The sequence below is a fragment of the Strigops habroptila genome, chromosome 18, assembly GCF_004027225.2.
Source record: "Strigops habroptila isolate Jane chromosome 18, bStrHab1.2.pri, whole genome shotgun sequence".
NCBI lineage: Eukaryota > Metazoa > Chordata > Aves > Psittaciformes > Psittacidae > Strigops > Strigops habroptila.
The window spans coordinates 607774-634652 of record NC_044294.2 but is presented as its reverse complement, the minus strand read 5'-3'; the positions used below and the strand labels follow the sequence as shown (position 1 = coordinate 634652).

Genomic DNA, 26879 nt, shown 5'->3' with positions numbered 1-26879 from the left:
GAGACGCTGCCCCTGCGGAGGAAGGCGGCGGCGGGGGTAGGGGAGGCGGGAGGGGTGGGTGGGGGGAAGCGAGGAAGGCCCGGCCGCCGGGGCCTCGCCGGTCCCTCCGGGCGGGCGGAGCGTCCGGGAGCGGCAGGCTGGCAGGGGCCGAGTGTCCCCCGCGGTGGGGAGGGGATAGCGGAACGGACCCGGAGGACATGGAGGGTGAAGGGGCCCCTTCATGGCGGGGTCCCGGCGGGGTGATCCGCGACCTGTGCCGCTCCTTCGGCCACTACAACCGGCACCTGGCGCGGCTGCAGCACAACCTGCGCGAGACCAAGAAGTTCTTCCGCGACGTCAAGTACTCCCAAGGGCACCCCTTCGCCTCGGCGGCGGCTGGCGACGGCCCCCCCGCCGCGGCCGGGCACGGGGCCCCGCAGGATGGTGAGAGCGGGACGGGGGGGGCCGGGCCGGGCCGGGCCGGGCCTGGGGCGGGCGGGGAGGCCTGCGCGGAGGGCGTGTGTGTGCGGGGAATGGAGGCGGAGTGCGGGGATGAACGGGGTGCTCTGGCGTGAGCGGTGTTGTGAGGGGAGGCGGCGGAGAGCGGACGGTGCTGTGGGGGGGCTGTGGAATGGGGGGTCCCATGGGGTGGGAGTGCTTATGGAGAGCTGTTTTGGGGGTGTGCGAGGGGCCCTTCGCATCATGTTAATCCTCATGGGGGTCTGGGGGCTGCAGGGGCGGTTAGGAGGATGCAGCAGCTCGTGTGTGTCACAGGGTGTTTGTTGTGGGTAACAGTAGGCGTAGTGCTGGGCTTCATTCATCAGCTTCATCCTGGTCTGTCACGGCTGCGGGCTGGTGGGAGCCCTCCTGCCATATGCACAGCTCTGTACATAAGACTGTCTTGTGAGAAGAGTTTAGTGTGACGTTAAATGTTTATGAAGGTCTTCTTTATTCATTTCCGAATGGCTCATGCGTCATCTCTCTGGGCTATTTGTCCAGGGTACTTGTCCATTCTTGGCTTACCCATACGCTTCCCATGTGAAATCTGAAGTGTTGCTGAGCTCTTCCATCACCCTGTGTGGAAGCACTGCTGTCCCGCTGTGTCGGCTCTGGCTGAGGTGGAGTTCATTTAACACAGAGCAGCCCCATAGCGCCGTGTGTATTGGGAGCTAGAAGGGCGTTGATAACCCAGCCGTGGCTGGGCTGGTGCTGAGCGATGCTCCACAGCATCAGGGCCAACATTCCAGTTGGTTGTGGGTGGGAGGGGATGTAGCCAGGACAAGTGTCCCAAACGGGCCGTGGTGTGTCTGCCTGGTGATACAAGCTGAGAGAAAGGAGGAGCAGGGGGTGTTTGTTGTTATGGCAATTGTCTTCTGCAGTAACTGCTACATGTGCTTCATGGGAAGCGGCTGGACATCGCCTGCCGATGGGAAGTAGAGAATAAATCTGTTGTTTGCCTTTGCTTCTGTATGTGGCCTTTGCTTTTGCTTTATTAAACTGCCTTTATCTTGACCCACAAGCGTTTTCTTTTCCACCTTCTCTTCCCCCCTCCCTCCCCTGCTGAGGAGGGCAGTGATGGAGCAGCTTGGTGGGCATGTGGTGGCCAGCCACGGGCAACCCCATCTGTGGAAACTGTCAGAACAGAAGCGAGTAGTCTTGGAAAAGCATGCTATCTCTGTTTACATCTCTCTGTGGCTGCCGGGCAGTAGGAACTAGTTGCTTTCCCTCATTTTCTGTGGCTCTCGAGGCTGTTTGAATGGCAGCACTTCCCTGGGGTTGCTCTTCTGTTTGGTTACTTCTTGTAAAACAGTGCTAGTCAAACAGCATCTTTGCAGGTCTGCTCCTAGAGCTCTGTAGGGGGGGATGCAGCATTCCTGGCACAGGACACAGATTTCACCGAATCTGGTGTCTCTAATACAGAGCATTTAGAACCTTTTCTTTTTAAATCCCTACCTTGACCCAGTTTGGCTTTTCCTGCTCAATCTGTTACCAACTGGCCCTTAAATGTCAGGGCTCCGAGGAAAGGCTCTGACTGCTTCAGAGCTTCTTCGTGCAAACTAATAACAGCGTAGGCTCTTGGTTGGGGGTTTCAGGCTGCAGAGGTTGTCTAACATTGACTCTTCCTACAAAAGAGAGCTTAACTCGGTAGTTTTGAAGCTGGTGAAGTGGTGACGTGTTCCAGGCGGGGCACACAGCAAGCCAATAAACCTGCTGGAAGGTGCGAAGTTGGGGCAGTCTCGAGGGGAGTGTGGGAAGAGGAGGGGAGAGGATGAAGAGCAGCACTTGGGGGAAGAAGGGAGGCTGCACAAGAACCGTGAAGCAGTGAGTATGAGGAACCAGTGATGATGATTTGTGTAAGAGATGGGAAGATACATAGCGCAGAGCCTGGGCAAAGCTGCTTGTCTCTAGTCGTGTTGTACATTTCCAGTCCTCTCTGACAGGTCATGGCTGGGGATAAAGCTCCTTTCCTCTGTCTCACACGGGGAGATCATTTTAACTGTCAGGGGGTTTAAGGAGCACGATTCTCACTGACTTCAGAACCACTTTGTCCTCGAATCTGCCTTACAGGTGGTGTCAAAAGGAGAGGAATTGTGGCCAAATAATTCTGCAGAGCTTCTGCAGTGCTCTGCAGTGTGCTGGGGCACGAATGAGTCGATGAATGCTGATGTTTTGTGAAACACAAGCAGCAGGAAGGTAAATGGGCAGGACGCTTACTGCCTGGGCTTGAAGGGGAAAAAGAAACGGGGAGAGTAAATTTAAATGTCTTGGAAACAAACCAAATGTGAAGAGGTTTGCTCTTGAGACACCTGGAAGCTGAGGTACCAGTCCAGAAAGGTAACTGCCCCTGGAGTCAACACAACTCAAGCAACCTAAAGCACAGCCTGAGTTACTGTGGCTAAAACCAGGCCTGAGTATCTGCTAAGCTGTGTAGTAGCCACTGACCTTTCAGGTGAGCTGGGTCACCCAGGGTTGGTGCTCAAAGGAGCAAATATATACTTGCTTTTGTGTCCCACCCTCCTCTGCTTAGGAGGATGATGGGCAATGGTTGTCAGGGAAGGACTGTCGTTGGCCAAATGCCCCCTCTGTGGCCTCGGCACCAGGACTTACTCCTTGGGGTAAATTCAAGGGGAAGCAATAACTGCCTTCCAGCTCCTGTTTGTGAGGGGAGGGAGGAAGAGCTGTTTGCACTGTCTGCCTTTCTGAAGCATTCAAGGAAATATTGTCTGTTCTCCAGGTCTGCTTTGTCATGAGTAGGCTTTTAAGAATGATGTGTTGAGGTATCCTGACAATCTGCAGCTTCAGCCTGTGCAGCTCTGACAGCTCTTTATTGCTGTGTTGTGTGCTGGCTTCCTGGAAAACAAGATTCTTGGGGACTCAGTAGCAGATTTTGCTAAAATATGTAAAGATGCCAAGAAGGAACCCAAACCAGCACAACCCTCTCTACTAATAGTAGTTTGCTTCAGTCCGTGCTTGAAATAATTTGAACTCTTGGCTGAGGAGCCTGAGGTTTTGGATATTTCTTGTGCCTAATTTCACAAGTAAACTGAGTTTACTTGTGAAACAAGTAAGTCTCTTGTACTCAGAGCCACAGCATCTCCGGAGTTCTGGCCAGCAGCTGTGGTGTCAGTGAGTGTGTGTGGAAAGCCCTAGGCTTGGTAGCCTAATGACGGCACAGAAATGGGTTTCATAGGGGGTCAGAAGAGCTCTCATCCTGCTGCTATATTGACAGAGGGTCTATATCCTGGTTAAAATGTGACTGCTCTGCCTGTATTGCTGTGATGCTCAAAAGGTTGGAGCTGCTTTTGTGCTCTTGGGTATGTCAACATGAGAAGATGCGGTTTAAGACTAGATAATGTGTGGAGAGGAGGCTGGGAGGGTACTTGTGAAAGAACTCAAACAGATGGGAGGAGGCACTCGCTAGCTTGATTTATGGAACTGAGTGGGTTAATAGTAAGTCTTGGAGTGGTCAAAGTGTGCTGCTAATCATAGAATCATAGAATGGTTTGGGTTGGAAAGGACCTTAAGATCATCCAGTTCCAACCCCCTGCCATGGGCAGGGATGCCTCACACTAAACCATGTCACCCAAGACTCCATCCAGCCTGGCCTTGAACACTGCCAGGGATGGAGGATTTACCACTTCTCTGGGCAACCCCTGGCAGGGCTTCACCACCCTCACAGGGAAGAACTGCTTCCTTATATCTAACCTGAACTTCCCCTCTTTCAGTTTAGACCCATCACCCCTTGTCCTATCGCTACAGTCCCTGATGAAGGTCCCTCTCCAGCATCCTTGTAGCCCCCTTCAGACCCTGGAAGCTGCTCTGAGGTCTCCACGCAGCTTCTCTTCTCCAGGCTGAACAGCCCCAATGTTCTCAGCCTGTCTCCATACGGGAGGTGCTCCAGCTCCTGATCATCCTTGTGGCCTCCTCTGGACTTGCTCCAGCAGCTCCATGTAGTTATGTTGGGGACACCAGCACTGCACACAGTGCTGCGAGTGGGGTCTCACCAGGGCAGAGCAGAGGAGCAGGATCACCTCCCTTGACCTGCTGCTCACACTCCTTTTGATGCAGCCCAGGATACAGGTGGCTTTCTGGCCACCAGCAGGAACAGAAAGATTCCTGTGAAAGGGAGCAATATTTGCAGTGAGTATGAAGGTCCAGCCTTAGTTAGGCGCTGTTGTGTGGATGTACTATTGAAAATAGAATAGGAAGACAAGTGAGCCCACGAGTGTAGTTGGCCTTCCTTGAAAAGGGGGTGAGTCATGGTTTCTCAACCTAAAGATTCCATAAGCTCAACCTAGGATTCATCTGCCAAGTGTCTGACTGAATTATGAGATCAGTCTTGGTGAGAGATGTCCTTGTTTTCGGACAGGCCTCCTTTCATCAAAAGGGGCTTAACAGGATGCACGCGCTTGAGGGCTCCCCCTGCAGCCGTTTGTTTTGATGTCTTTGTCACATGTCTCACAGCGGTACAGCACATTGACTCGATATGTACCACCAGCTAAGAGCTTTGGCAGAGCTTCCGTCACAAACGAGCTGCTCCCATGGACAGGGGAGTATCCCCACCTCCCTTCAGGAAGCAAGATGTGAATCTGGTTTGTGTTAGGTGATCCGGGGGTTCATATTCCTCCCTGCTTGTATTCTGCGTGTTCCGAGTGCTGGCATCACCCATGAAGTGCTTTAGGAGGGGTTTCACCCTGTGTCTTATCGTGATGTGCAGAAACAGTGACAGACTTTCTGCAATGCAGAACATGAGCAATAGCTCCATCGCTGTGCACTTGCTTTGGGTTTGAGAGCCTGAGGTTGCTGTACGATGCCCAGTGATGGATTTGTGCAGCTTTGAACCACTGCCATGGTTTGAGTGCCTTGATGGTGCACTGGCTTAGTTGTGAGGTGGTGAATGCCCCATCCCTGGCAGTGTTCAAGGCCAGGTTGGACAGAGCCTTGGGCGACATGGTCTGGTGTGAGGTGTCCCTGCCCATGGCAGGGGGTTGGAACTGGATGAGGTTAAGTCCTTTCCAACCCAAACCATTCTATGATTCTGTGAGACAACTGAATCTGGCTTCTGGTGCTGGTTCCAGGTTTGCACTTGGAATATTGCACTGTGACATAACGTGAAGTGTGACGGCTTTGTTACTGATAACCACTTGTAGTAAACGGGTTGACCGATCACAGGGAGGTTGTGTGCATGAAAAGATGGAAAGTGCTTTAAAGACGTAGGATTTCTATATCCATCCTGTGCTTCAACAATTCAGCTGCTGTATTTCAGTCATTTTCTGCTGACATTAAGTACCTGTAATTGCAGAGGCCGCCCAGAACGAGGAGAGGGTGCAACCAGCCTCTTCTTTTCTTCTCCAAAGCCTGTGCAGAGGTGGCTTGACGTGTGTACGGCTGAAGAGCGAGCTTGAATTCCAGTTGAAGCTTCAATAGATGGAACCAGATCAAAGAATTTCTTTATCTTGTAGATGAAGGCTTCAGTGTGCTATTTGTGGCTTTTTGCTGAATTTTCTCTTTCTGAGCTGCTACTCAGGCTCTGCCCTTCACTTGATGTGGCCACTCTGCTATGGCTGTGGGTCTTGAAAGGCTTCTTACGGTCCTGAGCACTCCCACTTCAAGTGATGTCTCCCATAACCTTTTCCAAGCTGTTGCTTTATGAGTCCAGGAGAGAGGCTTGCTGAGGCCCAGAGAGGGTTTTCCCTTAGTGTTGCATGGGATGGAAGGATTCCTGATGGAGAGAACTCCTCCAGCAGGCCTAGTTCCAGTCTGCAGGCGTGAAGGAAAGGTGAATCTTAGGCAAGATGTTAAAAGAAGCCTTAAACTGGGTGTAAGACACAACCAGCTACACACGTTGTTCCTGATTTGACTGGTTTTAATTCAAATAGAGGAATAGAATGCTATCAGAATGAGGACTGGAATAGCTGTTGTGTGTTTAAGTTGGTTAGTAGTGCTGAGGAATATCTCGGTAGATGAGAGTCTCTTGTTTTCTTGGGGCTGGAGATGCTGAAACAATTTTGGATGCCAGAACATGACTCATTAAAAGAATTTTAATAGCCCTGGTGAGACAGCACCTTCCCCTGCAGAATCCCTGCTGCTGCTTCTCTGCTGTGTTGGATTTGTGTCTCTTTAAACTGGCATTCTTGTTGCTTTGCCTGATATCAGGGCAACCGTAGTGGGTTGTAGCTGTGAGATCTGGCAGCTCTTTTGGGGACTGCTGTCACCATTTGCCATTTCATTCTTGGGTTCCATCTGCCTTCAGCGCTGGGAGCAGGGGCCAGCTCTCTGCCTGTGGTGGAACACTGGCTGCTCTGTGCTCCAGGGATTGTGCTCAAGTGCAGCAGATGGGGAATTTGTTTGTATCCCATTTTTTTTTGGTACTACCAGAATTATTCTGTTGCTATGCATAAGGTAACACAAAGCTGCTTAGACTGCAGCTTCGGTGGCTGAGCGTGGGAAAAGCTGTATTTAGGACTTGTAAAAGAGTACAGAAGCTAAATTCAGGGCTGAGACTGAATTAGTGTAGTAAGGCAAATGCAAGGAGTTGTGGCACCAAGGACTAAGAATTCAAAGGGCCTGGTTAGTGGGATGGTACAAGACAGAAGATGGGTAAGGTGGGGGATTGCAGGGAGCCCTGCTACTCCGGAGAAGGTACAGATGTCGAGTAGTTTCCTTTTGCAGCTTAAATGTTCTTAATAAGAACATCTGGTAAACTGTGCCTGTTTAGTTCAACTGTGTAGGTTAGGAAAGGTAGGTACTGTTAGTGAAAAGCTCCCTTGTGTTTAGGCTGCACTAGGAACCTTCTGGCTGCTGGCAAAGAGTGTTTGGCTTGGGCTCATCTCTGCGCTGGTGAAGGCATGAGCTGGGACTGGACTTCCATCAGAGCGAATTGCTGACAGAGGCCATGGGTGCTGCTGCCGTGCCTCAGCAAACTGGGTCTTCTCATCTGCCTCCTGGAGAAAAGCAGTTTTGCAAGAATATCTTTCCCTGAGGCTAGAAAGGAGCTTTTGCTGCCTTAATATCAGTGATCTGAGACTTTGGTCAGCCAGCTCGTGCAGTAATGCTCTTGGGATTTGGTTGATGCAAAGTATTTGGCATTTTTAAGTGTGGGGGTGGAACTGTCACCTCTTCATAGTTGAGTTTATTTCTGATATGCAATGGGAACGTTCTGTGCAGCCAAGCCATCAAAACTGGGCAAGAATTAGCCTTGGTGCCCCATTGGGCCTCCTTGAACGCTGGAGCAAGGTGAAACACTGTTCCAACCCCAGGCAAAATCAGTCCTTTGGTTGTTTCAACCTTGACAACAGTTGCCTCTCGACTCTCAGAGCCTACCATTAGTCTTCCACTAACCTGCTGAAGAGAGCTCTGTGTAAATGCTTTTGGGTGGAATAAGGGGGAGAACCTCTTCCACCCAAAATAGGTGACAAGTTGTCTTGGTGGCTTCGTGAGGCTCAGCCTGCTGTGGATCTTTGCGTTGGGCTGGTAGGAATGCTGAACTGCTGACACGAGCTTCAGGAGACATAAGCTATGGGGTGCTATGTGGGTTTCTTGGCAGGCTGTGGGACAGTGATGTGTGAACATCTGGCTTAGAGATAGGAGACTTCTTGTTCAGGCAACCTGCCCTAATGCAGCCTGTCCTCAATTCCAGGGCAGAGTTTCATTGCGTTTCCTTGCCATGAGGAAGAGCAGCTCCAGCGGACCGTGAGCTGGCACCCTTGCCTGCTGATCCTTGGCCAGAACTGCAATGCCAAATGCCAGTTACTCAACATCCTGCTGGGGGAGAGGCTGCTCCCGACCACCAAAATCACCAACGAGGAGAACTGTAAGAGGCGCCGGATCCGTTTCACCCATGGGACACAAACCCGGCTCAGCCTGGCGCTGCCTGGGCAGTACGAACTGGTCCAGATGATGGCAGCCCACCGTGGGCACTGGGACACCATACCAGAGGAGGACCTAGAGATCCATGGGGACAGTGAAGATCCTGCTCACCAGATAGCGGAGCTGGAGGTCATGCTGCCCTACTCACTGCTAAAGGTAACTTGGTGTCCGTGTACCACTGTCATAGTGCACTTCAGATACAACAATTATAGGCCTTAATAAAGTGAATGGTGTAAACTCTCCACCACAGGAATTCTTTTCAATAGAGAAGCTGGGAGTCTGGTGTTGGGATTTTAACTGGACATCACCATCTGTTTGTGTGCTCTGTTTCCATGTCAACTCTGAGCATTAGCATTCCTCTGTAATGTTTGCATCCACCTCAGAAGCCAAGCTTACTCACATGGAACTCCAAGTGTCTTTGGAAGTTTTACTCCAGTTTGCAGGTCGTTCAGAGTTAGCTTTGCTGTCTGATAGTAGCTACAAGCTGTCGCACAAGAAAAAAGCTTCTTAATCCAACATCTGTTAAAATGACCTGACTTCCTATGAGAGGATGGCTCTTTGCATCCCTGTGGTGCCAATGGAAGCTGAGGATGTAAAGAACTTGAAGGTGGGAGTCTGGTCTCTGCTGTTCCTAACATTGCATCTTGCTCTGGGACTTTCCTCTGACTTGTCTGTATAACACGTTCCTGTTCTGAATGTTGCAGTCTGGTGTTTAGCAGAGAGCTCTAAAGGTGGGGGCTGTATTTCATAGCTTTTTATAGCTGCCATAAGCTTCCATTGCATTTCATATCTTACGCTGAGCCTTTGCTATTGCAGTAGAATACTTGTGGAGCATTGTGTTTGGCAGTGGAATAGCTGGAATAGGGAATTCTTAAATAGAAATGGTCTAAGTGCAAAGAATGGGATCTCTTGTCACAGGAATAAGAGTCTGAATGTCACAGAACAGTAAAATAGCAAGGTGAGTTTTTTCTGGGCATATGAATGGAAATAGGCAGCAAACGAAGACCCAGTGTGCATCAGTTTGAAAGATGGTTCATAAAGCCACTCTATAGCTAAATTTAAGCCTATCCTAATGAGATCAGCCACATCAATGCTATGTTGTGGTGCTTTTGTGGCTTCCATAATCCACAGAGAGAGGACAGAAGTGCCATGTTTGTATAAACTGTGAGGCATCCAAGTGCTTCCCCAGAGAGCACCAGCCCAGCTCCTGGTGCTGCGAAGTAAACGCCTGTTCTGGGTCTTCTGCTTGGAAAATCCTGCCTTGCTGTGAGGGAAGAGGATTTAGCTTTCCATTTATTTGCCTGGGTTACATTTTAATTTGGGCTAGTTCAGCCAGTGCAGTTCACAGCTCTCGTTCAGATTTCTCATGTGAGTGACAAAGATGCCTCTGTCTGCCTTTGGTTATATTTAGGCCACTTAGATGAAAACAGCTACTCAGATGGATTTGAAAAGGGTTGGTGAAATAAAAAGCTCTCCCAGTAGAAGGAGAAGGGAGGGTAAATCACAGCTAGCTTCACACCGAGGCAAAGGGCTCCCTCCATGAATGCAAGGGGCTGAAGGAAGAACACGGTGTTAAAGCTGATGGGAGAACAGAAGGTGTTTTAGCAGGTAACAGGGTTAGGGATAACTTCCTGCATCACAGGAGCCTGAGCTGCTGTTGAGAGGCATGTGGGTGTTTCCACCCTTCCAGCTAATGAGAGCTCTCCAGCTCTGCCCACACACCCCACGACGACAGTTCTTAAAGTGAATGTCTGCTACTTGTGGGCACTATTCCTGTAACCAGTGGAGTATGGATGTGGAGCAATAATGGGTGAGGGTCTTTGGGTGCTATCCAAAGTGTCATGTCTGCAGAACTGCTCTGAAGGAACTTCTTTGTAACTTGTGAAACAGAACCAGGAGCCTAATAACAGTTGCATGCTTGCTGCTAACATGATATTCAGTACACAGCTTAAGGGACCAAAGAATTTCGAGGAACTCAGCACCTTTTGGGCAGAGGGGGAAGAAGTCAACCTGAGTTTTACCCCACCAGGTACCTAGAACCCCTTGTTCATAGAATCATAAAATGGTTTGGACTGGAAAGGACCTTAAGATGTCCAAGATCCAGCTCCAACCCCTGCCACGGGCAGGGACACCTTCCACTAGAGCAGGTTGCTCCAAGCCCCTGTGTCCAACCTGGCCTTGAACACTGCCAGGGATGGGGCAGCCACAGCTTCTCTGGGCACCCTGTGCCAGCGCCTCAGCACCCTCACAGGGAAGAGCTTCTTCCTTAGATCCAACCTGAACTTCCCCTGTTTCAGTTTGAACCCATCACCCCTTGTCCTGTCGCTCCAGTCCCTGATGCAGAGCCCCTCTCCAGCATCCTTGTAGCCCCCTTCAGACACTGGATCAGTTTGTTTTTCTCCCAGCAGCAAAGTGCTTGTAAGTCTGCTGTGTTTCATGAAACCCTTACGTTCTAGCTACTCAAACACCTTACTAGTGTGTGAAGAAACATTTGTGGGTCTGTAGCGTGGACTTGAACGCTCACAGGAGATGAGCATTTCATTTGTGGCTTTCTGTTTGCAATCATGCTTGTTCCTCATAGTGAGGGCACTGATGTACCAACGGGCTGCCCTTAGAGTTGCTCTCTGTGGCTTCAGGACCTGGGGAATGCTGTGCAGCAATTCATGCCTGAGAGCATCCTTTACCAAGAGACTTCCCTGCTCGGGCTGGCTGGAGCACCTACGGGACACGCTGCTGGCCAGGCAGGCACCTAGTGCTCACTCAGGCTGCTTGGTGCAGATACGTGTGTGCTGAAGCTGGTGAGCCGTTGCTCCAAGGGAAGAATGGCTGAGTTATTAGTAAGTTAATGGTATCCAAACATTAACTAAATAATTTTTGTCACTTGGAGATAAATTTAAGGGTAGAATACATCACTTCTGAATATTGAACTGCCAGTGGAGCACCCTGAGGTTTTTCTTTAGTCTGATATCCAGGATGGGACCATGCTGCCTCAAAGGATGTCTTATTCCAAACTTGTTTCACAGAAAAGAGGGTGAAGAGGGAGCCAAAAAATCCCATTAGCATGGCATGGCTGCTGTGAGAACACCACCTTGTGCTAATAGGTTGGTGAACTTGGTTATATTTAAACTTAAAACCTCAGGGAAGGAAAAATGTTGGCAAAGCTGCTCCGTTCCTTGGGGATCACTGCACAGGAATGCATGTAGGTCATGGGGAGTAATCCAGCTAAATGGGCAGATTGTTAGATTTATACTGGGAGTCAACAGTTGGCTCTTTTCCTAAACCTTATCAGTTGTGCCTGGGAGCTGACGGGCTGCTCTGAAGGCTTGCTTTTCCTCTGGGTGGTGCAGCTGAATGGGAGGAGGGTCGCAGGGCTGAAGGCTGCTGCTTCATGCCTGTGTCTTGCTTTGTGCTTCATGGGGCTCTGGTCTCAGTCGGAAGAGTTTCAGCCAGGGCTTGTAGGAAAAGAAGCATTTTCAGGAGCTGCAAAGTGAGTGAAGAAAGGTGAGATGGTTCTGTGAGCTCTAACAGGAGAATTGAAGCAGTTTGGGTTTATTGTTACATCTCTTCAGGTACTACAGCAGTGATTCAGGTTGTATGAATCAGTAGTTGTTACAAGCAGCAAAGAATGTGGTTAAGTACCTATTGGGTGGTTCTTTCAATGTACATAGAATCTTTTAGGTTCTGAAAACTTGGAAGGATGTGCCCTCATCTCCTTCTTGAGAGTATTTACAATGTGTTTGGTTGTGGCAGCAATACAGAGAGCTGAAAAGCTTTTATGTTGGCTGAGAAACTCCTCCTCCCATGTAGCATCACTTTCCTTTGGGGTATGCACATACCATCAAATACTCGAACCTGGCTTCATCTGTCCTTTGTGTTGGCATAACTGGGAGTAAAAGATACTGAAGATGCCAGCACTGTGAAATTCTTCTGCTACCCATGTGAACCCTGTTCTCTGTTCCTGGGTTTGCTTGCTTAGTGATATATCTTTTACAGGGGAAGAGTCCATGTGTGTACACTTCCCAGGCTTTCCTGAGCCGGCCCTTCCAGCACAGGTAAAACGGAATTCCCTGATGAAATGGGGCTTGGAGTCATTGCCCAGACTCAAAGCAGTGATGTTGTGTAAAGCACAGCAGTGTTTGCTGGAGACCAGAGGTGTTCAGCTTTCTCAGATTCTCTCTAGATTAGAGCTGCTGAGCTTCAGCTTTGGATCCTCATGGAAACAGAATAAAAAGGGAAGATTTCACACCAATTGGGGGGGAGTGTGTATAAAAACAAACAGAAAAATTCTAAGTAGGATCTGGGGGTAAATATACACCACAGATTAATAGGGAGGCAATGGAATTAGCTCCCATATGTCATAAATGCAGTAACTGTCAGACTTGAGTGATTCACACACTATTCTTGGAAGGCAGAGTATTCAAATTGGTTTAGCAAAAGCCTGAGCTGGGCCTTCCATCCTAATCTGCTTGGGAGGAGTTTGGGTAAAAATGGGCCTAAATTGGGTTTAGCTTCTCAGCACCTCAGCTCACAAAGCAAACAGGGATTAAACTGCCCCCAGCCTGGCAAAACAGGACCAGGTCCTCTGGGGATGCAGCAGATAAATGCTTTCTAAGTGATGCTGGCTCAGGAAAACAGCACTTGAGTGGTCTCTGGGTGCATTCAGGGAGACTCCACTTGTCTTACTGTAGGACAGGACCTACTTGATCCTTAATTTTTATTCTAGGATGATGGGATGCAGTGGTCATCCTGGCATCGCAACTCTGAATCCATGGATAAATACACGGTGTCTGCATAGTATTCTCTTTAAACTCACTTGTATTGGTGTGGACAGCACCTCTGCATCACAAGTGCAAGAGCTCTGACTGATCTTTGCATTCCTGATATTCAGGTTGCTAAGTGGGAGGCTTTCCTGTAGCAAAAAGGGCCTTTTAGTTAAGGAAAAAGAGGAATGAAGTTACTTAAGAGCAATTTCATGCTTGCAGCTCTGTCAGAAGTGTTCCAAGTGTGTTTGTAGCAGTGTGACCTCGGGAGAACCAGCTTAAGAATTCCAGGAATCCAGTGTGAGTCATAGGTATTCCCATATAAGAAGACTTGATCCCTAACAGTATGAAGCTGCATAGCCTGTGCTTAAACTCCTGCAGGCCATTTAAAAGTGGGGAGCGAGGAATGTTGTTAATGCTCTCTGGAGAAGGCTGAGTGGCCTCTATGGAAGGAGAAGGCCCAGTTGCTGCTGTGTTGGTTTCCTCCCTGTCTCCTAGAGACAGCACTGGCTTCCTCCCGTGCTGGCAGTGCCTGGGGTGAGTCAGCCCTTCTGTGAGCGCTGCAGCACCGCACAGCCCGCTCCGGCCGCCGCTGCCTCACACAGGTTTGAGGCTCGTGGCCATAAGGACCCCTTCCTGGCTCTGAGAGCAGGTGGGAGATGGGGTCAAGTCTCCCCATTTTTCTCACATTTTCATCAAGCCTCTCCATTTTTCTGGAGGAGAAAAATGATCGAAGAATGTTCAGTTATTGCCCCTGTTACAGGTCAGGAATTCTGGCTTCAGTTCAAAGCCTCTGACATTTTCTTTCCTCAGGGGGCCTACAGGAAACCTGGAGAGGGGCTTTGGACAAGGGATGTAGGGACAGGACAAGGGGAATGGCTTTAACCTGCCAGAGGGGAGACTGAGATGAGCTCTGAGGCAGAAGCTCTTCCCTGTGAGGGTGCTGAGGCGCTGGCACAGGGTGCCCAGAGAAGCTGTGGCTGCCCCATCCCTGGCAGTGTTCAAGGCCAGGTTGGACACAGGGGCTTGGAGCAACCTGCTCTAGTGGAAGGTGTCCCTGCCTGTGGCAGGGGGCTGGAACTGGAGGAGCTTTAAGGTCCCTTCAACCCAAACCAGTCTGTGTTACTGGAGTGGTACCTGCAATTCTAACACTGTTCTTGCACATCCAGAAGTGAGCCTCGTCTCCTTCCTTGGAAGGGAAGGAAGCAGATTCAGAACTGGCCCTTTTTAGTAGGGTTACTAAGACATCACATCAGCAGGAGCATGACCAAAGCAGTGAAACTATGTGCAGTGAGGAAATAAGTAAATAAAATCCATCTCTTGGTTTTCATTTGGATCTGAAGAAAGTCATAACTGAGCTTGTTACAACCATCTGTTCCCCCTCGTCTGTCCTTTGGCTGCCTACTCTTTGGAATCGGTTGTTGTGCTGCCTTTGTGTTGGCAGCAGTGGCTGGTGTGGTGCTTTCTCCTGTTGGAAGCTGCACTGAAAACTGGCAGTGTGGGTATCTCCTCAGGGAGCTGCAGCTCTGGTAAACACCAGTGGGAGAGGCTGCAAAATGGGGCAGCTGTAAACTAAGGAATGACATGGAGCGCTTACCTGGGAATCTTGTTCTAAGTTTTGGTCTGAACTAAGCTTAGCTCACCATAAGAGTAATAACTAATCACTTAGTACAATAATACTAATAACTTAGTACGAAAGAAGAGCATGATGCTGTATGTGAGACTCCATAACTGCTCGAAAGGGTTTGGATGCTTCTCTTTGCGAAGGAATTATGCAGCATTTTTGGGTAGATCAGTTTTCAAAAGGATCTGTACAAAACCCTGTGTTTTTAACTTCCCCACTTGCCAGGAAGTGGACGTTGTGGTGGCACCATGTCGTGGATTCCAGTCTGCTGAAGCCACCCTGGGGGAGTACGTGAACCAGGTCCTGCCTGTGGTCATCTTTGCCATCAGCGAGGCCGAACTTTCCTCGTCAGATGAGAACGAACTGCGCCAAATCAAAGAGAAATTCTCTTTGCCCATTTTCTTCTTCAGAGTGCCGGAGGTGGGGGTTGAGCTGATCTCTCCCAAAAAAACCGAGCATGAAAAGTCCTCCCTTTACTGCCAGCTGATGGACTTGGAGTACCTGAGCAGCAACCACTGCAGCTGCGGGGTGCCCGGCGCTGACGCCGATGCTCAGAGCATGCTGGTGGAGCAGTCGGAGAAGCTCCGTCTCCTGAGCACCTTCTCCAGGCAGGTCCTTCAGAAGCACCTGGTGGAAGCAGCCACCAGTTTAAACGAGGTGCACTGCCGCTGCCTCAACATCTTCATCAACCAGGCCTTTGACATGCAGCGGGACCTGCAGATCACCCCCAAGAGGCTGGAGTACACCCGCAAGAAGGAGAATGAGCTCTACGAGTCGCTGATGAACATTGCCAACCGCAAGCAAGAGGAGATGAAGGACATGATCATAGAGACTCTTAGCAACATGAAGGAGGAGCTCTTGGAGGATGCTGCGAATATGGAATTCAAAGGTAACTGCTGCTGGGAGAGTGATGGGAACGAAGAGGTTGGGGGCTTTAAAGGAGAGTGGCAGTGTAATACCTGCTGTCTGCTGAGGGATGGTTAGTGACAGCCTGGACAAGTGGCTTTGCAAGAAAACTCAGAAGTAATCCACAAAGAACTTTTCTATAGTATCTCCTGGGTAAAAAGCACTGTCCTTAACTGTGGCCTGAGCCTCATGTGCAAATAAATACATACACATATTTACTGCAGGTGTTTTATCTTGTGCTGCCCCTGAACACAGTCTTGGGTTCCTATGAATCAGGCCTTTCCCCCGGAGCTTGCTGCACAGTTCTCAGGGTATTTGACTTTGCTGCTTTCATTCCCTATTCTGCTGAAGAAGAAAATAACTCTCCCAGCTCTGCCTCAGTGGGTGTGTTGAGACTTGGGAAGAAATCCGTCCTAAGGAAAAAAAGCTTTCTGAGCGGTAGCAGCGAAGGTTTGATTTGTACTTTCTGTTTGATTCCTTTGAGAGGTTTGCATAAGACTTTGGGGTCTAAAACCTCCTAAAATAAAATCCTTCTGGGTAGGTAAAGTTCTCCTTTTAAACCCCCCTCCAAATCCACAAAACATACTGTGCTCCTGAGGCCTACGCTTGGCATTTAGTGTGTGGGTTTGGCAAATGGGAGACTTCTCACTACATCTTCTCGTAGCACAACTTCCAGGAGCACAGGAGCTGGAAGCACACACAAGGATGTGTAAACTGCGGAGGGTGAGAGGCTGTCCAGAGTTTGTCTGCAGGAATATGCGGTCTGTCATAAACATCACAGTGAACTCTTCACACAGTGAAGAGTTGTAGGTTGGATATTTCACAAGTCTCTTTTCTCTCCTCTGCTTGCTAAGTAGAGGTTTCATAGAACCATAGAATGGTTTGGGTTGGAAAGGACCTTAAGATCATCTAGTTCCAACGCCCTGCCATAGGCAGGGACACCTCACACTAGACCATGTCACCCAAGACTGTCCAACCTGGCCTTGAACACTGCCAGGGATGGAGCACACAATAAATACTGGATTATGTTTAATACTGCAGGTTAGAATCTGATGGTTTTGCTTCTGCAGGTGGGAACTGGATGAGATCTTTCCTGCTTCTTGAAATGGTCGCTTTGTATTCCCCCCACAAAAATGTAGTCCTCATAAAGAGCTTGTTTTAATTGCAACATAACCTATTTGCATGCCATAAAATACCCCAACGAGCTGGCATACACTAACAGTAGTGTGTTAATTCTACCTGTGTAGGGCTGCTATTGCTCCATTAGCAGGACAGGTAATTCCTGTGTTCTGCCCGTCCCACTCTTCACAGAGTTGGAGCACTGTAGTACCTGAGTTCAGCTTTCTTTACGTCTAGGAGTATGTTTAGGGGCAGCGCAAGATAAAACACCTGCAGTAAATATGTGTATGTATGTATTTGCACAGCAGGTATCACTTAGAGCATAGCATCTTGTTGGATACCAGTAATATCCTAAAAGAAGGAAGGTGTTACTTTGAGGAGCTAATGCCATCTGCTGATCACTGGGTTTGTGTTAAGTACACTAGAGTGTTGTTGGCCAAACTCCAAAGACAAGGTCTTCATCTCCTGGTAGTAACGTAGTATTACTCAGTGTGGGAGCAGCGATTGCTCAGTGTTTGTTTAAAAATACCAAGGTGGTAATGAACCTTTTCAAGGTACCAGCAAAAAAGTGTCGTGGAACCAGGGTGGTTGTTCTATCACTTCCTTCAGAACACTCAGCATCCAGCAGTGCTTATGGATGGCAGCCAGGCCTGGAAGCATCTCCTGGTCTGGACTTCTTTACATAGAAATACAGCTGCGTGCTTCTGCCCTGTGATTTTGGAGGTGACAGTTGACTTATTGCTGTAAACCTGTAGTAGCTACAGAATGCTGGTGGTGAGTGTCCCATGAATTCAAACACCAGCTGGGGCTGTGCTGTAGCTCCTCTACAAACCACTCCAAGCAGCTCTCAGCCATTGGTGCCCCAGTGCTATGTTGAATACAAAGATGCCTCTTTCTTTTCTTTGATGCAGATATCATCATTCCTGAGAACGGGGAACCTGTGAGTTCCAAGGACATCAAGTGTTGCATTAAGCAAATCCAGGAACTGATTATTTCTCGGTTAAACCAAGCAGTTGCCAACAAGTTGATCAGTTCCGTGGACTACCTGCGAGAGAGCTTTGTAGGGACTCTGGAGAGGTGCCTGAAGAGCCTGGAGGAGTCCTGGGAGGTTTCAGTACATCCTGCAAGAAGCTGGGAGAAGTCCAAGGATGTTTCTGTACACATCACAAGCAATTATCTCAAACAGGTCGGGTGGCTTAAATGGCTCTCTAGAGTATCCTTAGTAATTGTCTGCATCCTGATCCAGCAAGGGCGGTAGGAGACTGGGATGCACACTGAAATGAGAGGAACAGAGCTCTGGAGTATGTGTGTGGGGGTGTCTGGTGGTATTAAGGGAGGTTCTAAAACTGGGGAACACTCACTTAAAGGCCCAGTACTTACCTTTCCTAAATCTGTATGTAGGAACCAGATAGAAGCACCTATGAGCTTAATACAAGAAATAAACTGAACCAGGTGAATCATGGAGTATCCCAAGCATCCAGTTCTTAATTTTCAGAGGGTCTAGCACACTTTATAGGGGTTAAAGCTTGCCCAGTTCCCATACTTTCATCTTTCCCCTGCTTTCCAGATACTAAATGCAGCCTATCATGTTGAAGTCACTTTCCACTCTGGCTCAACAGTAACCAGGATGTTGTGGGAACAGATCAAACAGGTATGGGCATATTCATCATTGATTTCTAGTATCTGTCACTGCGCAGTGAAATGCTTTTGGAGCAGCTGCTCTCTAAATATTGGCTCTGGGCACATGCAATGGAAAGCTGTTGCTTCCCCATTAAAGCTGTGTGTATAGTTTTCTCCTGGGGATGCTAGTCCTTGATGTGAAGGAAATATCTCTTTAGTGTTTCCTTTCTGTTCTGATGATCAGCATCTTGAAACTTGCTGCTTGTTTTGGGGAACTGATAGGGTTTTTTGGGTTTGAGGGTTTCTTGTGGGTGTTTTGCTTGTTTTGCAGTGTCAATTCACCCTCCTCCCTCCAGAGCAGACCGGATTTCCTCAGGTCTTTGCTTTAAATTCCTCCCTGTTGAAGTATTCACCTTTCTGAAGCTCTTTCTGTGAGCTGTTGATGACCTTTACTGCCTCCTCCCTCTTGAGATTCCTTGTATGGGTGGGAGGAATATGTCTTTTTTCCCAAATAGGTGCAGTGCAGATGGAGTGGTACCAAACCTTCAGATTCCTCCTTCAGCCTGGGTGAAGGATCCAGCCTGAGTGTGCAGAGCTGGATTTCTGTGGCTTCTAACCAAGGGTGGAGCAGGGCATCTTCATCAGCCAGCAATTTCAGGGATGTGGTGTATACCCACACCAAGGATTTCCACACCTTGACAGTGTCTGTCCCCCAGAAAGCTGCTTCACTGATGCTTTCATCAGTTTTGGAACATTTCTCTGGGTTACTGCTCATGCTGCCTGTTCTTAGCTGAGAAGCTGCACCACAACTGTGCTTTTCCACGTGGTGGTTGTCCAGCCAAGTGTGTTCTTGGCCAAGCATGAAAGGATGGTTGGCATGTAGGAATGAACTGAGCAGATATTGAGAAAGAATCAGATCTCTTACTCAGTGTGTGTGTACAACAGCATGTTAACTCTAAATTGTTAGTAGTTTATCCCAATTCAGATTGCAGATGACTGCATTACCAGAGGGTATCTAAGCAGTGTGAGTAAATGCACTGACCCTTTGGAGGGGTTTTTGTGCTAGTGCCTTAATTCTCTTCCCTGTTTGAGTAGATAATCCAGCGGATTACATGGGTCAGCCCTCCTGCCATCACCAGTGACTGGAAGAGGAAAGTCGCTCAGGATGCTATCGAGAGCCTCAGTGCATCCAAGTTAGCCAAGAGCATTTGCAGCCAGTTCCGAACCAGGCTAAACAGTTCCCATGAGGCTTTTGCAGCTTCTCTGCGTCAGGTGAGTGTGTGGAGCTGTTGAGGAGGCCTTGGTTTGTACACTGCCACTTCTGGAAAGAGGGGGTTTAACTGCAGAGAGAGCTAAGATTGCAGCTCATGCAGTTAATGCTGCCATTCTGTAGGCAGAGGTGGCAGAGCTGATGCGAGTGCCCTAATAGAAGGTCCTGCTTGTAGGCATGCTTTAATTAGGATCTTTACTCACTTGTGCAAGGACCATTGACCTTTTTACACTAGGGCTTCAAACCAGGCAGGATTGCAGTGTACGTGGGCTATCTCTTGCAGTTAGAAGATGGCCATTCTGGCAGGCTGGAGAAAACAGAAGACCTGTGGCTGAAGGTGCGGAAGGACCATGCTCCTCGGCTGGCACGACTCTCGCTGGAGAGCAGGTCCCTTCAGGATGTGCTGTTACACGGTGAGCCTTGTGCTTGATGTTCTCTGTATTAGCTCCTGCTCCCTCCTCCTGAAGCAGGCAGTGGGTGTAAAGGAGTGGGAGGGCTGTTGTGCTTTTCACTCAACTGCTTCTGTGAGCCTCCATCTGACACGTCGTCGCCTGGTGCAGCTGCTGGCCCGTGGCAGGCTCTGGGCTGCCAGCCTGATGGTGCAGGGAGAAATAAACCTGGCTTCAAGTCTGACTAAATGGATGTTGTGCCTTCCAGGCAAACCAAAGCTGGGCCGTGAGCTGGGCCGAGGACAGTATGGTGTGGTCTATCTGTGTGACAGCTGGGGAGGGCATTTCCCATGTGCACTGAAGTCTGTTGTTCCTCCAGATGAGAAGCACTGGAATGACCTTGCACTCGAGTTTCACTATATGAGGTGTGTATCACAAGCACTTGTCTCATTCCACATGGATCTCCTTCACTTCACTGCTGCAAACATGCTATTTGCATAGGCACAACCTTGCTTGCTATAGTTGTATGCTGCAACTAGAGACTTGACCTCATGAAGCTGCCCCTTCTAGCCAAGGCAGGACAGCTTGCCAGTGCCACTGCAGAAATGCACCAGGCACAGAAAGGTAGGCAGGCATGCTCCTGCCTGTCTTCATCTGATTCCCTGGTGTGTGTGCTGTTCAAATGCTTGCTGTTTTGCAGAGTAAATTAGAGTTGAGTATGATAGCAAATGGTTCTTCCCACCTGGTTTTTAGTGTTGGAAAAGGAGGGATGATTCAACCTGCCTTCGTCCTGTCTGAATTCACAAAGGAAAGTGATGGGTCTGTACTGCAGAAACCAGCTTGTTTTCAGTCAAGAGCTGCAGGCAGGTACTGCAGAGCAGACAGCTGAAATCCTGCAGTGTTTCTTTGCTGCTATAACCTTTAATAGGCTTTCTTGAGTTTCATTGGATTGGGCAGATGTATGATACGGTCCTCAAAGCTGTGGGGTGCTGTGAACTTTTACTGCATGGTGTAAGTGTATTGTACTGTTGTGCTAAAGCTGCAGCTACTGGGCAGTTGTTTTTTACAAGGTGAGGCCTGGCCTGGGGTGGAGGGTATGAAAATGACCAACTCTGTGCTGAACTTCCTCCAGGTCTCTGCAGACACACGAGAGGCTCGTGCATCTCCATGGCTCTGTGATTGATTATGGCTATGGAGGAGGCTCCAGCATTGCTGTCCTCCTGATAATGGAACGGTTGCACAGAGACCTCTACACAGGACTAAAGGTAACCACAGTCTGTGTGTGTATGTGTTGGTATGTTTTCTATCCATACATTAAAAAAGTCCACATCTAAATATCTGTTAATCTGTAAACCAGAGGTGGAATTGCTTAGTTTTCAGTGGGGTTTTGGCACATAAGAAGCAGCAAAAGTAACTTCCACTTGTAGGAATGAAATCTGTGTTTGTTCTTCAGGCTGGGCTAGAATTAGAAACACGATTACAGATTGCCTTGGATGTAGTGGAAGGAATCCGTTATCTTCACAGTCAGGGACTTGTGCACCGGGATATCAAACTCAAAAACGTCTTGGTAAGGAAAACTTTTGTATCTGGCTAATCCTGAAGTCTTACAAGGCCCTTTTAGTGGGAGGGAGAAGCATAATGGAAGTGCAGTAATAGCTTTCTTCATACAGGAGCTTTTAACTTGTGGTCTTAGCCACAAGTAGCCTTGCAGTGGGGGTTCCCTGGCTCATTTTTCAGGCAGAAAGCCCAGGGGAAAGGGAGCCGCAGAGTGACTTCTCTTGAAGGCACAGAGCTTGAGCTGCAAGTAGGACTTCCTGTTCCTGGTTCTATTAAATCCCAACCACACCCTCTCTGGAGAAGACAAGTGAAGGCATGTCTGGTTACTGAGCTGAACTAGGTAAATGTTGAAGAGCAGCCAAGGAACCAGGGAAGCTGACTTAGAACAGATGCCCAACCCTTCGGTGTAGACAGTTGAAAGCCTGACTCTTACAAAGCAATGCTAAACGTGAGAAGTGTGGTGATCAGCTGCCTGTGTATGAATTCTTCTACAGCTTGACAAAAAGAATCGAGCCAAAATCACTGACTTGGGGTTCTGCAAACCAGAAGCCATGATGTCTGGCAGTATTGTAGGCACACCCATTCATATGGCTCCTGAGCTCTTTACAGGTATGGTCATTGACTGAATCTGCTGCTGTCCTGCTCTGCCTTCAGTTTCGAAGGCCATTACTTTGAATTAAGATCCCAACTTGCTTAATAATAAACCAAACCACAAACTAAACCCAAACCCCAGAAGACTACCTGCTTACAATGCATGCTATTTTTTTCCTGTATTTTAAGTCAGTCTTAAATCTTTGCTTACTTGAAAGAGAACTGTGGGATTCATAAGCTTTGCTGAAGTGATTAATCCTCTTGGCAATTGGAAAGTTCAAAAAGGAAGCTGGAAATACTTGGCTTTCATAGGCAAATACTTCAGAAAGGGTCCCCTGTAAGGGATTTCCAGGCTGTTACTAACATGTGGAGTGTGTTCAAATTCACTGTGAGTTCTACTTCTAGCAGGCACTCTCTAAACTTTTCTCCTCAGCACACATCGTAGGGTAGCACTGAGGTCCATACAGAATCCTTTTGGCCTGAGATGCTCTCCTTGCTTGGACAAGATTGCAATTAAACAAACAGGGTTGCTTCCATTTGATTTAGACAATATCATTCAGGTGGTTCTTAACAGTGAAATACTCATGCCTGGCAGGTTAGACTTGGCCTTACAGAGGTGAGCATTGGCTCTTGGTGTGCTCAGTCTGTTCTCATTCAGTGGGTGAACTTGCTATAAATGAGAAATTGCCCAACTCCGGGGTTGAGAGGCTGATGTTGGCTCTGACAGACCCACAGCAGCGCAGAGCCAGGCAGAACTGAGCCTTACACGTGTTGGTGTTTTAAGTCCGAGCACCGGCAGTGGTCTGTGAGCCTCAGCCTGGGAACTGCTGGTGCCGGTTAAGTGCCTAAATCCTCTGAGAATCAGCTCTTAACTCATCCCTCCACCTTTGGCAATGGCTCCTGCTGGGTTACTTGGCTTCACACAAGCCTTGCCTTCTGGCAGTGAAGTTGTGGCTTTAAGTGAGGCAGTGGAACACTGACATTCGTTCTCAGGCTGCTGGGTTTGCAGTGGTGAAGGTGCTGTTTGCCCTGCTCATCAGATGTGTTTCTGTCACAGGAAAGTACGATAACTCAGTGGATGTTTATGCCTTTGGCATTCTGTTTTGGTACATCTGTTCGGGACATGTGAAGTTACCAGAGGCTTTCGAGAGATGTGCAAGCAAAGATCACCTTTGGAACAATGTTAGAAGAGGTATAAATGGCTTATTTGAACTCTCTTGGTTGATACTTTGATGCTTGAGTAAAATTGGAGGAGAGGAGGAAATCCATTTTTATCCCCTTGTAACTGAAAGGTAAAAATACAAGTTGTATTGCTTTATTGACAGTCTAAATAGAGTTAAACTTGGAGATACTCTCTGAAAGTCTTAACTAAAATCAGCAGGGAGAAAACAGGCTTTCAGTTAACCACCTCTTTGCCATAGTGTTGTAGAACTGTGCCAGCACACTGCTTAACCCATGTGAAGTAGTACAACACTTACTACTGTAAGTACTATAGTACAACGCTTACTTAGGCCCCAGAAGCAGCCAGGCATGATCCCCTGAGGAATGTTTAATCCCCTGCCATTTCTGGAGGCTGTGACCTGTACATGGTAGTGTGCAGCATGCTGAGGGAGCTGAATGTCGAGTAAAACACCCTGAGAGTTGTTCCCCAAAATATAAACTTACTCTTATTGCTTGTGTAGGTGTAGTGTATGTTTTGTGGTAGCTTAATCCTTTGTGCTGCCTCCTGCTATTGGAATGTTTCACCACTTTGTCTCCTTAGTTCCTGTCCATATAAACTCTCCCCTTCTCATGTGAAGAAGATTAACTCAGATGAGTGAGTCTTGCATTTATTTGCTCAGGAGGCTGCACTCACTGCCTGTTCTCACATTGAACTGCCTCCCACAGCCACCACGATGAGCTGGGGGGACTTGAGTTTGCTCCCAAATAGTTGCAAAGAGGAAGCTCCAGTGAAAATGGCTTTAACGTGCCAGAGGGGAGATTGAGATGAGCTCTGAGGCAGAAGCTCTTCCCTGTGAGGGTGCTGAGGCGCTGGCACAGGGTGCCCAGAGAAGCTGTGGCTGCCCCATCCCTGGCAGTGTTCAAGGCCAGGTTGGACACAGGGGCTTGGAGCAACCTGCTCTAGTGGAAGGTGTCCCTGCCCGTGGCAGGGCTTGGAACTGGGTGAGCTTTAAGGTCCCTTCAACACAAACCAGGCTGGGATTTCACTAAAATGAATGTGTTGGCCATCCCCTGGAAGTGGCATGATCTCCTGAGCAAACCCAGCAATGCTCCCAAAGGTGTCAGCAGCATTGCTGAGGTGTAAGCCTTTGTCAAGAGCATTAGATCCCAGCCAGTCCACTTTGGTCACTTCAGCCTGCACTAGCAGTGAGCATCAGGCAGTGTTTTCTCTGATTTGAGGTGCACTGATGGTAACCAGCTCCCTCTCCCTTTTGCAGGAGTTCGCCCGGAGCGACTCCCGGTGTTTGATGAGGAATGCTGGCAGCTGATGGAAGCCTGCTGGGATGGAGACTCCTCCCAGCGCCCTCTCTTGGGCATTGTCCAACCTATGCTGCAGGGGATCATGGACAGGCTCTGCAAGTCAAGCTCTGAGCACCCAAATAAAGGGTTGGATGACTCGACTTGAAAAGGAAGCACAGAAGAATCTTTAGTTGTGGGAGAATTCGGAAGCCCTGGCTCTGCAGAGGGCTTCTTGAGGTGTAGCTCTCTGTGGCTAAACAGGAGTGGGACAGGTAATAGCAACCAGAAGAGGTGAGACCTCGGGGATGTTCCATCTTGAATAGTAGCCAGAGAAATCTCCCCGGCACACCCCATTGATGCCAGTTATCGCACTACAGCTTTTACTATGGAATTGTGCAACTAAGGTAGAAAATCCATGCCCTTGAACTAAAAGGGATTTTTGCCAATCCCACACAAACACCAATCAAAGAAAAGCATCTCTTGTGCTTCAGGTAGCATCTGCGTTGCCAGGAGTTGATCACGACAGTCTTTACTTGGGAAAGTAAAGGCTCTTCCCATTAACTGCTGGTCCTGGGTGGCCTTTGGTCCACACATAACTATATCCCAGTCACTTCCCGATTGGCCCCAATTACAGCACGGTTGGAGAGGAAGGAGCAAGCAGAGGCTCTAGGCTGGGAAGTGTTCAGAAGCTGAGAGAGCATCTCTGGATTAGCTTCTTGAAACACTCAACATGTTTACATTGACAGGAGCAAAGCTTCCATGTTTTACCGAAGGGGGTTTACCTACTGTCCCACTGCAGTGCAGCTGCCCCAAGTTATAAGCTATTTATCTCTTCTGTACCCTTCACCTCTCACTTCTGCAAACAAGCTCTTTCTTTCTGGTAATTCTGCTTCATAATAGTTATTTGAATGTCTGAAGAAACCTGAGTGACCTTTTCCAGCTTTCCAGTGCAAGGGAAGGCTGCGCAGAGACAACACAGTGGAATACCGAAACCAAGTCATTACAACTAGTGACTGTCCATGGGGGAAATGCCAATTCCTTTTAATGACATTTGGGGTTTGGAAAAGCAGTTTTAACTTGTGCTAACTGTGACAGCTGTATTTTTAAAGAGGGTTTCTTCAGCTTTTATTTCAAGTCACACGCTTGGTGAGAGCAAACTCGAGGGGAAACAGGTCATTCATTCTTCTTCAGTGGCTGTGTCTATTCATCTGACCGTTGCACTCCGGGATCTTGAATTTGGCTGTATTAAAAAGAATAAAAAGGCGGGGGGAGGGATCCTTTGCAACAAGGGTATGGGCAGGGGGGGCTGCTTCTGCAAGTAATCTCCTTGCCCCTTTTGCATTTGTGGGGAAAGATTGATCTTAATGTAACCTGCTTACAGGGCGGAGGCTGAAATAGAACATGCACCTTGTTTATGACGTGAGGAAATAGTGAGTTGGCAAGTTCTCCCTGGGTTTACTGTTCCTTCCAGTTGCAGAGGATGGGCACGCGATGGCTTTGTTCCCAGGAAAGCTAACACGCTGCATCCAAAGTAGGGGAGAGATGTGGAATTACTGCACCTTGTGGCTGGAATTTATTGGCTAGGATACAACAAAATGACAACTGATAGTCTGCCTGGTGAACAGCTTGAACAAAGGAAAGGGATACATAACCCTGCAGTATTAGTTTAGTTTAAATCTTCCTTTGTGCAATAAACAGAATTAATGCTTTTATATATATATATATATATATATATAAAGACTTTTTTTACATACCTGCACGTGTGGGCATTATTCTGGTCTGTGGTGGCATTAATGGTGTGGTGGTTCTATCCAGACACTCAGGAGCTGCTCCCAGCGCAGCCACCCGGAGCCACACGTGCAGGATGAACCCTTCAGCATCCCACTGCCTTGGTGCCACCAGTGCCACTAACAGCATTAATCCTGTTCAACCCTGTGTGCTGGTTCGTAACCTTATTTAAAACTAGGAGAGTCAAGGTCAGTCTCTTGCAATTTATTTAGAGGTAGCTTGTGTAAATAATAAATGTATGAATAAAATCTCAGTCTCTGTATATGCAATCCCAGGACTGTCTTGCATAGCTTTTCCTGTGTGGCTATCTCCAGCCATTCATCTGATGCCTTTTTATCTATGTAGCTGCCTTGATGTCTTGGTGCCATTCAGTTTCTCTTTTGGCAGGGGTAGTGGGGGAGATGTGCAGGTTTTCCCTAATTCAGTACAACTTCTCTGCATCATTC

At 48.5% G+C, this 26879-nt stretch overlaps 1 protein-coding gene across 1 annotated transcript; it reads left to right on the top strand.

Annotated features, from left to right (window-relative positions):
• The first annotated feature begins 76 nt into the window (after positions 1-76).
• DSTYK (dual serine/threonine and tyrosine protein kinase) lies at positions 77-26702 on the top strand. Its single transcript, XM_030473395.1, has 13 exons — positions 77-423; positions 8120-8505; positions 14959-15622; positions 17670-17944; positions 18326-18409; positions 19474-19650; positions 19932-20061; positions 20306-20462; positions 21170-21302; positions 21491-21604; positions 22089-22203; positions 23243-23377; positions 24624-26702. Exons 1-13 carry the CDS (start codon positions 198-200, stop codon positions 24809-24811), a joined length of 2784 nt encoding a protein of 927 aa, XP_030329255.1. The 5' UTR covers positions 77-197; the 3' UTR covers positions 24812-26702.
• The last annotated feature ends 177 nt before the right edge of the window (positions 26703-26879 follow it).

Bases quoted from the DNA above. Each gene is read 5' to 3' on its own strand.
- DSTYK (XM_030473395.1), top strand. From the start codon at position 198: ATGGAGGGTGAAGGGGCCCCTTCATGGCGGGGTCCCGGCGGGGTGATC. The intron at 20,463-21,169 runs GTGTGTATCACA...AACTTCCTCCAG, and splicing joins CTCGAGTTTCACTATATGAG to GTCTCTGCAGACACACGAGA. The intron at 21,303-21,490 runs GTAACCACAGTC...TTTGTTCTTCAG, and splicing joins ACCTCTACACAGGACTAAAG to GCTGGGCTAGAATTAGAAAC.